This window comes from Furipterus horrens, unplaced genomic scaffold (assembly GCF_987537825.1).
Source record: "Furipterus horrens unplaced genomic scaffold, mFurHor1.1.pri manual_scaffold_11, whole genome shotgun sequence".
NCBI lineage: Eukaryota > Metazoa > Chordata > Mammalia > Chiroptera > Furipteridae > Furipterus > Furipterus horrens.
In genome coordinates this window covers 70,426,889-70,438,990 of record NW_028327181.1, presented here as the reverse complement: position 1 = coordinate 70,438,990, position 12,102 = coordinate 70,426,889, and the positions used below count along the sequence as shown (strand labels likewise).

At 45.5% G+C, this 12,102-nt stretch overlaps 2 protein-coding genes across 2 annotated transcripts in view; both read left to right on the top strand.

Annotated features, from left to right (window-relative positions):
• The window catches only part of SCPEP1 (serine carboxypeptidase 1), a 29,549-nt gene extending 27,622 nt beyond the window's left edge, over positions 1–1,927 (top strand). The window contains exon 13 of the mRNA XM_090291438.1: positions 1,803–1,927. Coding sequence (XP_090147564.1) covers positions 1,803–1,865 — 63 coding nt within the window. The 3' untranslated portion in view covers positions 1,866–1,927. The remainder of the gene's footprint in view (positions 1–1,802) is intronic.
• A 7,861-nt stretch (positions 1,928–9,788) lies between these two features.
• Positions 9,789–12,102, top strand: part of AKAP1 (A-kinase anchoring protein 1) — a 59,647-nt gene continuing 57,333 nt past the window's right edge. Inside the window, exons 1-2 of the mRNA XM_090257766.1 lie at positions 9,789–9,958; positions 11,255–11,377. The gene's annotated coding sequence lies outside the window, so the exon portion shown is untranslated. The remainder of the gene's footprint in view (positions 9,959–11,254; positions 11,378–12,102) is intronic.

Genomic DNA, 12,102 nt, shown 5'->3' with positions numbered 1-12,102 from the left:
AGAGATTTGGGGGTCTAAATATGGAAAAGGCAGGGGACAGGGTCCTGGGTACACCAGTACTTAAGAAATAGGAGGCAGCCCTGGCTGGTGTGGCTCTGTGGATCGAGTGCCAGCCTGCGAACCAAAAGATCGCCAGTTCGATTCTTAGTCAGGGCACAGGCCTCGGTTGCAGGCCAGGTTCCCAGCTGGGGGCACACGAGAGGCAACCACACATTGAAGTTTCTCTCCCTCTCTTTCTGTCTCCCTTCCCCTCTCTCCAAAAATAGATATTTAAAAAAAAAAAACCTCACAAATGAGACTTGAGAAAGAAGCAGCCAGAAAAGTAGGAGGGAAACCAGGGACATGTGGCATCCCCAAAGCAGAAAGGAGGCAGTGATGTTAAATGCCACTGAGAACGATAAAGGACTGAAATGTGAGGAAGGATTTGGGTGCCCTGATGTCGCCGGTCATCGTGGCGAGCATTTTTAGTGAACAGCAGGCCCCAGAGCCAGGTTGGAAAGGCTGGAGCGAGTGAGTGAGCAGTGAGGGAGAGAAAACAGCACTTGCTTAAGAAACCGAAAGGAAGAAACGGCCTGAAGAGAGAATTCACAAGGCAGCGCGACGGGGGTTAAGAGGACATTTTGTTAATGGCTCTGAGTATCTGTGCACCTTCAGTGTTGAGCACACATTGTGTCTTAGAGCCCGACGCTATTAAGAGAGGGGTCCCTGCAGAACTGGGTGGGAGGGCAAGGAAGGAGGAGCTAACCACAGGCCTGATCGCTTGGTCTGAACTGGAGTTCAGGCCCATTTCCTCTTGGTTTGTCACAGAAAGAACAAGAGATCAGTTGGGGGCAGCCTTGAAATAGCTCTTAGAGACTGTTATTAAATCACAACTGCTTCCCCTTTAGTTGATTAAATATCATTTTGCTAAACCCACCCACACCTGCGTGGCCTTGGCAGGAGAACGGGGACAGTGAGTGAGGGGCCATAGAGAATCCTGGAGCCATGGAATCCCAGGACTTGGAGTTATTTACTCGCTAACCCCGTCTTTGTGGAGGAGAAACTGAGACCTCTGCCCCTCCCCCCTTGGGTGGTATGTGGGAAGGAGTTTTTTTGTTTGTTTTACAGGAATTATTCAGAAACTAAGAGAAAAATAGAATTGATTGCAATGTAACAATGGGGTGCCAGCCACACAAAGGGCCTTGTCTGCCTGTTTGTATCGGTTTACAGTTTTGCTGTTAAGCTTTCCTCCTGGGCCATTTTTCTACTCCGTTCCCAGCTTCCGATGTTCCCTACACAAAGGATCCTGTAAAGCAGTGGTCCCCAGCCTTTTTGGCACCAGGGAGCAGTTTTGTGGAAGTGGGGGGAGGGACCAGGTGAGCTTCACTTGCCGGCTGTGGATGAGGGCTGGGGTTTCACTTGCAGCCCAGTTCCAACCGGTACCTGTCCAAGGCCTGGGGGTTGGGGTCCCCTGCTGTAAAATGTTTGGAGTCTTCTCTTCCTAGAACAGGCCGGGTCCTAGCAACATAAGCAGAGCCCTTACGAACAAATCAGCGGATCAGCCCCATATGGAGGAAGTTCTTTCCTTCGTGCAGACTTCTGTCCCCTGCCACCCAACAAGGGTGAGGCCCAGAAGAGCTTTTGTCCAGGACAGTGGACATTTCACAGATATGACCATGTCTTTAAGGGCTGTATCCAGGTGCATCTATGCTGCCAGGTTGCTGTCACAGAGTGGGCACTCTTCTGGGTCTCAGGGTGTCACCCCTGAACCCAGCCCCAGGAACAGAACTAGGAGCACTAACTTGGATACTGCTTGGTTCTAGGTTCCTTCCGACCAAGGGGACATGGCTCTGAAGATGATGAAGCTGGTGACCGGGCAAGAATAGGATGCACTGGGCTGGAGGTGAGCTGCTCGGCCTCGGGGCGTGGGAGCTGAAGCGAGCACCCCAACGCTGCAGGAAGCACCATTCTCCCCGCGAATCTGACTTGGACTGTGATTGTGAAAATTCCTGCCGGCTTCCGCAGAGAACAAACTCGCTGCCTCTGTGGCAACTTAGAAATCATTTCTGCTTCTGCAAAAACCTAAGATTTTTTTTAAATGGATTTGTTTTAATCAAAATGAAGGTGTTGAACCACATTAACTTTTTATTATAAAAGCAACTTACGGGATTTGTATTAAAAAGGGAGGGGGAGGGGTACAGGCAAACAAAGAACAAAATAAACACCTATATAGTCCCTTCCCTGGGGTACGCACCTGCTACCGCTCCAGTGAATAACCTTGGCAGTATTTTTTGCTATAAATACGTTTTGTTTTGTTTTTTTTGCAAAAATTGAATCATTATTTTACTGTCGACTTTGTTCACACATCAGAATGTCATCAACACCTTTTCATATCAATAAATGTTCTTATATAACATTTTTAATGGCTGAGAATTGTGTTTTATGGATATACCATGATTTATGTACCAAACGTCCAATTGTTTCCTGTAAGCAATTTTTAGTTTGTTGCTATTATAAACAGTCCTCCGGTGAATCACCCCGATAGTTATATTTTTATGCACATCCTCATTATTTGCTTACAATAAATTTCTAAATGCATAATTGTTTAGTCAAAGGATTCCTACATTTTTTAAAAATTAAAATGATGTGTTCAGGACTTTTGTTTTAATTTGTGGCTCAAGGTTTGCATAAGGAATCAGAGCTTCTATGATGCCATGAAAGGAACACTACCTCCTATAGGTTCTGGGGCAGAGATTCTGAAAACCAAATAAAGTCTGTTCCTGCAGAATGTGAGGAAAGAGTTAATAGCAAGTTATACCTTCGTGGCCCGCCCCTGTAGACCTGAGACTAAAACAGGTTTCCTCGGGCAGAGGCCCTGTGCACTCCACTGTGGTTTGCTGTTACAGGGCATGTGTGTGCCCTTGGACAACGAAGAACATGAGAGGCCAGGGTTCGAACCCCCTGGACTCTGCCAACGCTGCTTCTGCTGAGTATCCTTTGCTGGAAACAACTTTAGCTATGAGTATAACCAGTTACTGAGTATTGAGAGTCCCTCTGGCTTTCATTCACAACACAAATTGAGCTCCCAATCTCAAAGGGTCTCTTTTTGTTAAAAATTTAGGATATTGGTTGGGAAGGAATGCCAGTTTGAACATTGGAGTGGGTCCTGTGGGCAGATTTCAGTGAAGCTAGGGACCTCAAACATTATCCCAAGAGGCAGCCCTTCCATCCCTTCCTGAGAGAGTTAATCATTTCTTGCCCTAAGATCCTGTAACCAATTTTGCCCAAGATTTGCCCAAGGCCCCTCTTCCTGCCGCATTACATTCTCTCAACCCACACCCATGCCTTCATAGGAATTCCCTATGATCAGTTGACTGAGGAGGAAGAGCCTTAGGCTTGGTTTACAGAGAGTTCTGCATGATCTGTACACATCACCTGACTGGACAGCTATAGCACTGACACCCCTCCCTGAGACAGCTCTGACCCATGGCAGTGAAGGGAAATTCTCCCGGTGGACAGCACCTGGAGCGATGCACCTGTTTGTGTATTTGCCTGGCTGGAGAGATGCCCGAAAGGCGAGTCTGCACCAAATCATGGTTTGGCTGGGTGGTTGGACTGCGAAGGAACATGACTGGAAAATGAAAAGACCTGAGGAACAGGTGTAAGGATAGACCTTTTTGAATGGCAGAGCCTGAAGATATTTGTGTTCTAGTTGAATGCTCACCAAAGGGTAGAGGGAGATTTTAATAATCAGGTGCATAAGATGACCCATTCTGTGGACACCAGCCTCCTTTTCCAGCAGCTCCTGTGGACTCATGTACAAAGCGGTCATGGTGACAGTGACAGAGGTTATGCTTAGCTCAGCAGCATGGACTTGGAGTCACCAACACTGACCTGGCTGGAGCTACTGCTGAGCACCCAACCTGCCAACAGATGAGACAACACTGAGCCTCTAATATGGCCCTGTTGCCCGAAGGGACAGCCAGCCACCTGGTGTGGGGTTGATTACATTGGACCACTTTCATTATGGAAGAGGCAGCAAGTTCTTACTGGAATTGACATTTGCTCTGGACATGGATTTGTCTTCCCGGCCCTCAATGCTTTTACTAAAACGACCACCTGTGGCCTTACGGAATGCCTTGTCTACCGTCATGGTATTCACGGGTAATGAAATACTGCAATGGGTTCATACTCTTGGAGTTCACTGATCTTACCACGTTCCCCATCATCTTGAAGCAACTGCCTTGACAGATGGTTGAATGGCTTTTTGAAGATTCACTTAAGAGTGCCAGCTGGTGGTGACACCTTGCAGGCCTGGGGCAGTGTCCTCCAGTATGTGGCATAGGTTGTAAATCAGCATCCTGTTTCTCCCATATTCTGGATTTGGAAGTCCGGGAATCAAGGGATAAAAATGAAAATCATTTCTCCCCCTATTAATCCTAGTGGTCCAGTGTGCAAATTTTTTCTTCCCATCCCTGCAACTTCAGCCTCTGCTGGTCTAGAGGTCTTAGTTACAAAAGGAAAAATGCTCTCACCAGGAGATACATCAAAGATTGCCTTGAATTGGAACTTGAAGCTGCCATCTGGACCTCTTTCGGCATTGAATCAATAGGCAAAATACTGCCTGGATGATTGATCCTGACTATCAAGGGGAAATTGGGTTGCTACTACACAATGGTGCTTGCTGAGGACAAAAGTATGGAATAAGTAGTGGATGATGGTAGTTATAAAGACTACCTGTGACCTTGTAACCAGTTATAGAAATGAGGACTGTAATAGTTATGAGTATTTATTTTGAAATGACTAATTTTAATAAATATTAACCAAAATTTTAATCTCGTTCCTTTATCACCTAATTTAAGATGTGCTCATAATAAGTAACTTTATATGTCACTATTTAAGTACAAGATGTCAGAAAGGGAGTATGAATGAGCTAGGAAAAGATGAACATTCTCCAAAGATAGAAAAGGGACTCGGATGCTCTTCCGGGAAAAAGATTAGAGTGCTGTTGGTTGCAATAGGGATAGTTGTGTCGTGTAAAGCAGAAGCCTGATTTCGTTCTTGTCTTTATTTGGAGATTAAGTGTGGTTGAAGTCAGTGTGTGTGAGAGCCAAGTTGATAAGGGATGGACTGTGGATCGATATCACCAGCTTCCTGAAGAACCTTTACTAAAATAGACTGTGAAAGCAACTAATATAGGGTAGTGTCTTGGGTTTTGAATGCTACAGTGGAAGAGCATATCTGAGTAGACGTAGGACCCACAACTCACTATGGAACAACCACAGATGGCTGGTGTTAAAAAGAAAAACCACAGGCCCAAAATGGAGTAACTTGTGCTAACGCCCATGACACTGAACGTAGACTTCATACCTGACCTAACTGCAGTTTCAACCTTCTTTGGTCAGTCTGTGATTTTCCATAAAGGAAACGCAGGTAATCTGCCTGATAAGACCCCTGCCTTCCCCTGAGGAGTAATTTTTTCTTTTGTTTTGCTACTAATTTGCTTCTCCTCCCCAGTTTCTGCCTACAAAACCTCCATATTGTAGCTGCTCTAAAGCACCTCTCTACTTGCTAGATGGGATGCTGACCAAGATTCATGAATCGCTCAGTGAAGCCAATCAGATCTTCAAATTTACTCAGTTGAATTATTTCTTTAATAGCTGTGTAAGGCCTAGACACATAGCAAGTTATTTCTGAGGAAAGAGCCAGCATCTGCTGGATGAAAGTCTCTGAAAGGTCTGTTTATTCTGCAAAGGGGACTGTTTGACTGTCCCTATAAATGTCAAGTGAACAGTGCACATGAAGCAGCTGCTATGCTCTGTATATAAGCCAGACTGGCTTTGTGACGCTCAGGATATTCACCTGCTGAATATGCCTGTTTCTCAGGTAAATGCTGTGGTGAAGGCGACCCCCTTTCCATGGGTACTCTGTCGCCTTAATGCTGCAAAATCAGCAGTAATTTCAGAAGCATGTTGAATTTGCTGTCTCAGCTTCCCCTCGTGGGTTTTTCAGATTCTAATAAAAACATGAGTTAACAAGAGAATGAGGAGAGGCAAGGGGGAGGGTCAAGGAACACATTCCAGCAGAAATAAACAGGATGATGATAGAATGAATGCCCAGGTACCCAACACCCAGCCCCCCAAACCACTGACTAGGGCCAGTCCCTCCTCAGCCACACCTCATCCACTTTCCCCTCCCCTGTGTTATTTTGAATCGAATTCCACAGATCACATTACCCACATTTCTGTATGATTCTTTACAAGGACACTGAACACTTGAGAGGGTTCCCGCGTACATTGAAGAGTGAAGCCACCACTTCCCCACCATTTCAAGATCAACTTCTACCTTAAGCCACTGGTTGTTGGGGTTTTTCTACCATGTACAGCCAAACGGAATTTTAACTAAATACGGTGTGGTTTTAGAAACTAGGAATGGGGTTGGGGGCTGGGTAAGAAGGATGAAGGGATTAAGCAAAGAAAAAAAAAGAAGGATTGGAGGACACAGACAATAGAATGGTGATTGCCAGAGGAAGGGGGTGGGGGAAGGTGGGAGAGGGTGAAGGGGGGGTAAATGGTGATGGAAGAAGACTTGACTTGGGGTGGTGAACACAGTACAATACACAGATGATGTATTGTAGAAGTGTACACCTGAAGCCTATATTGGTTAGCTTTTATTAACCAATGTCCCCTCAATAAAGTAAATTAAAAAAACAAAAGAAAGTGGGAATGCATTGCTACACTCTTTTTCATAAACCTGGGAAGCTGAGAATTACTGCCATGGGAAAAAGTGTTTCAAATCAAATATATTTTGAGACCATGTTGTTACTGAACACCAAGTGGGGTCCTGCTGCCCACCGCCACCCTGTAGGCAAAATTCCAGAGGCAAAGGTTTGGTGATAAAGGAAAGGAGTCTTGATTCAAAAGCAGTCACTTAAACCTATCAAGTTACAGCTTTAATTACTTAAGGCTATCAATTAAGGCTAAACTTGGACACCTGGGTTCTCCTATCTTTTCCCCTGTTAGTTTCTATAGTGTTAGTTTACAAACGAAAACAACATACTACACAAAAGCTACACAATTCCAGAAGAATGGCAGGCTTCTGCCTCAGGGTCTGTTTCCTCTAGAACACCCAGAGAATAAACCTGCCACCCTCTGCCAGGCCAGCCCAATCCTAGTCTGTTCCTGGAGTTCCTTCCCATCCAAAATACTGTCTGTTGGGAAATCTGCCTGCAGCACAGTCATACAGGCATCCTCAAGGAAAAAGAGCTGCAGAGTCAGAGCCAGAGTGAGAGCCAGTTCAGGAGCCAGAAAAGCTCATGAGCTAAAGAGCCAGCCCTCTTTTTATTTCCATTGGCTCTGGAGGCATTCAGCTCAGCCAATCCCATCCTAGACTGCTTTCCATTGTCTCAGCAAACTCCTCCTGTGGCCCCTCCTACTTCTTCCCAGTGATCTTAATTAGATCTCTCTGTGACAATATCATTCAGTTTCACTTCTTAATTATTCCTGATCCCAACACAAAATAAAACTTTAGTGTCAGCAGCAAGAAACTCCAACTAAAACTCTAGGATTCATGACATCCAACTCCCAATGTAGTTACCTCATGTGTAAAGGAAAAGAAGGGAGTTGGGGCAGGGTAAATGTCTCCCAGTTTATCTTGTTAACAGAGATTATCAACTCTACTGAAAGAATGATTAAAAGAGCCTCTCGAGAGAATTGCAACTGAAAATAAAGTGGCGTTTGGTATTTCTCTGCTCCTGGAAGAAGAAGTTATTCTAATTTGATAAAGCTCAAGTCAAGCCCTGAGAAAGAAACCACTGAGAAAATATTTTAAAATAAAAAATGCCACTCTTGAAAGGAAACAGCAAAATGCCAAGTTAAAAGAAAGTATTGTTAGAATATTCTGTGGGTATAGGAAATCAAATCTGGCGAAAACATGGACACTTTAGGGCTCAGTTCTACAATATGTTAGGACTGTGGAACCAGGGCTTATTTTGCTCTTCAAAAAAGTGGTTATTTCGGAAGGCAGCAAAGAGAGTGCAATACCTGGCTGTGATGTTTCCCTGCAATCCTGGCACTCGATCTTTCCTGCCATTACAGATTGCCAGCAGTCAAAATCAGGGTCAGACTCACAGCAAATAGCTGATTCCAAGTGACTTCCTCCAGAATTAAATATCATCATCAACAACATAGCTTAGTTTGACGTCCTTTAATGTACAGAATGCTCTGGGGACCAGAGACCCCCTCATCGTCCTCTCTGCCAAACGTCAGGTCTTGTCAGTTTCTGCAAGATCCCCTATCCCTGAACTCACCCTGGATTGAAGCTTCAGGTGCTTGCACCGTCATCTTCAAGGGAGCTGAAGACGGGCAAAGTGTTAACCTGAGCAAGCTTCCTCCTTCCAGTCTGGACTACTCCCCTTGGTTGTTGCTCACCTGGGCAAAGCAAGCAAACAAAGCTGAGTGTTGTTTTAGGCAAAGCCTAACAGAGGTAGCAGATCCATGTCAAAAGAAATTATATAGTGTGTCCCAAAGCCAATGTGATTAAAAAGAAGCATGCAATCATCCTCAGCCATTCTAATATTATGATAAATAATTAAATTTCAGCTGGTTGCATTAGCTATTTACATACAGAAGTCAGAAGGTTTCTGATGTGGTAAGTCTTTTTCAGAATAGCTATCTATCATCTCTAGGTAAATGAGATGGTTGTAGAACTTGACAGTGAAATCTATACTTTCTTGGGGGAAAAAAGTTCATATTTAACTGTCATGGGTGGTGGGTTTTAGCATTATATTCCAGTGTGTTCCCTCAGGGTAACAGCTCATTATTACCTTGTGCTTTTTCTTTAAAAGCATTTACCTGCTGCGCAGCACCTGGAAGGTTGCCTTTGTTCCTTGCTCACTGTCCCTTTAAGGATCTGTAGTGTTTCAGCTGGTAGAGTTCCAAGTGCCCTCTGGACTAATTGGCAAGAAGTGAGAATTTTCCAGTTTGGCAGAGAAGGAGCCCTTTCTCCAGGGAAGGCTCTTCAAGGTAATTGCCTTTTCAGAGGTTCCAGCCCCCACCTTTGTCAACCTTCACCAGACACAAAGCCCCTTTGCTGTTTCAAGGAGCTAGCAACCCGCGGATGGGAAAACAGGAGCTCAGGACAGACTGACTGAGACCTCTGGAACCAGTGACCTTTCCAAAGGGGGGGAAGTGGGGGAAAGGCCAGTGTAGGCCCAGGCTGCTGAACCCTCCCCACCCCGAGACAGGCACAACAGCTCCAGCTGGACATTTCCATTGCCTTTTTCTAAGAAGCTCCAGTGAAGGGGTGCATGGGTAGAGGGAGCTAATATCTTCACCAGGATTCTGAGCGGGAGAAGAATGACGCTTATTTGGAATAAATAATTTAGCAAGCCACTTGGGCCGAAGGGAGGCACCAAGGGAAATGCTGATAGGAAAAGTTGGTGGCTAACCTGGGCAAGACTCCAAGAGCAATTTGTGTGTGTCCGCAGGGTGAGTCGGGGCCGGGGAGCGAGAGAAGGCACAGAGAAGAGGGAATTCCTCTTTGGGCCACCACCTGCCACCCCAGGTGAGGAATGTGGGAAAAAAAAGCCAAAGGGGTAGGTGACAAATAGGGAGGCTGGTTGGGAAGAAGCACTGAAGAATAAAATGGAATTGTCGTTTTCTGTAAGTTATGGGCTGTAGATCCCCTCCCTCAGCTCTGCTTTGAGAACTTCAAGACTGTTGGATACAGAAGATAGGACAGCCCAGGCCGGGGGCGTGGCTTTTTCGTCCCTCTGTATGTTCACATCACAATCATGGAAAATGGCAGAAAGGAGATGGCAGCCAAAGCTGTCCTGAGTTGGAGGCTTGGAGTCCTCAAGGTCAGGTGGCCAGTTAGATGTGAATCTAGCACTGCCTGACTCCCAGGCTCATGCTTTCATTATCAAGATGGCCATGTCTCTCCTCCTGCCCCTGGACAAGGGCCCTGGCCCCCATTTCAGGTAGGGGGAGCATAGCATGGGGCATAAATGCATGAGTTTCGGAGTCAGACACTCTGGGTTTGAATCCTAGCTGGGCCATTTATTAGTTGTGTGACAAGTTATTCAGAGTCTCTATACCTCAGTCTCCTCATCTGCAAAAACAAGACAATGAAAGTGCCTTCTTTATAGAGTTATTGGGGGAAGTAAATGAGATTATGTACGTAAGGATTTTAGCACAATGCAATATATGTTAGTTGTTATTTTCATTATTTTGTAACAACACAGGGCCATGTCAGGAACAGCTCTGAAGTTCAGCAGTGCTGAGGCTGTCCTCTCTGTCCTTTCGATGCAGGTCCTGGAGCCAAACATCCTTGTTCCAATCCCAGCCCTGCCCCTCTGGTTGTGTGCCTCTGAACAAATTACTTGACCTCCCTGTGAAAGAGGCGAAACACACCTCATCTTCAGGATGGGTTGTTGGGAGGATGAACTACCATGAAAAGTACCTGGCCAAGTCCTGTCCATGTGGTGTGATCAGGAAACAGTCCAGTGGCTCCCCTGCCCTACTCTGCTGTATCACACACATATCCCAGACATCACTGGGGGCTCCTAGAACACCAAACTCTACCCACATTCACGTAAGCCAGAGTTGAGCTCCCTTGGTGGGAATTGTTCCCTCTGTGTTGTCTGGGAACCCAGCTGGCCTCACCTTAGGAACTTGCTGGTGAGGCTGGCTGAAGTATGACTGGGCCATCTCAGTGATATGAACTGTTCTGAGAACTACTGGGACACTAAATTGACTAAAATAGAATAAACGCAGCCAAACACATTTATTATGAGCCAAATGTTTTCCTTTTCTCTCCAGCTTTGGGCAGGTCTCCACGTTAGCTGCCCCTCTGCAGCTCCCAGGGACCTCCCCAAAGACGTTGTCATTTGTAACAGTTACTCCTAGGGTGCCAATGCCCCTTAGAGCCCCTCCAGATGGCTCGCTTGCTTGCTTTCCCTCTCTGTGTGTGTTGCTTGGGGACCGAGGTATTTAGTTTGGCTATTGAAAGAAATCGTGGTAACAGAAAGTTAAAGGATTTGGGAGCATGTGTACAGTATCCCTATATATGTGGAGAGAAATGCATTGAAAGTGCCCTAGAAGACTACACCTGAAGGCTAATGGTAGCTCTTTAAATGCAGGATAACATGTTTTGTTTTGTTTTAGTTTGTACTTTCTAATCTTTTATACAACAACAAGGTATGGCTTTTACAATAGGGGAAAAATAATTATTAAAAATCAAAGTGATATTCTAAGCTAGAAATTTAATCCACCAGATACTTATCGAGCCTGGACAGTGTGGCCAGCGCTAGGCTTGGTACTGAGTGAATAAGAGAGATAAGATCCTGGCACTCAAAGGAACTGCAACAAACTGAGGGAAACCTGTGCTGAACAAATAGGTAAGTCATGACAAACCAGGGTGCATGCAACTGAAGAAAGGGCCTGGGTGCTGTGGCTGACAGTCATGGGGTGGGGAGGTGGGGGTGGAGGCTGTGAGGGAAGGAACCTAATTTAGATGGCAGTTAGCAGGTGATGCTTAGGCTCAGCCCCAAGGAGGAAAAGGAGCCTGCTAGGCAGAGAGAGTGAGTGGGGAGAGGTCTAAACACAGGAAGTGCCTGAGGGTTAGTCCTGAGACAAGAAAGAACTTGAAATAGGAGGGAGTTTGTGGGGAGTAGAGGGGGAAGTGGCCAGCTCAGGCAAAGCCTCTATACCTTAATAAAGAGTTTGGTCTTTATTTTAAATGCAAGAGGAAGCCAATTAAGAGGTGAATGAAAGAGAAGAGGCTGGGTGGGGCTGGTGGAGATAGAAAATGGGTAGATTTATAGTTTTTTTTTTTTTTTAAAGGAAGAACAAATAGATAAAATATGATGTTGGATTGGAAGAGGGGAATAAGAGAGAGGGAGGTGCTATGGATGGCTTCCTGTTTTCTCCTTTGGAATTACTTACCAAAGTGACACAGACTGTGGGAGGAGTAGGTTTGGGCATGTTACATTTCAGATGTCTGGTTTTATGAAAAGGGGGGCATTCAGCCATGGCTCGGGCCTCTGATGTGATCAAGTCCAATGCAAGCAAGAGACACAATTCACCAATTTGCTTTGGCATAGCTTAACAGCTTTATAGAGTT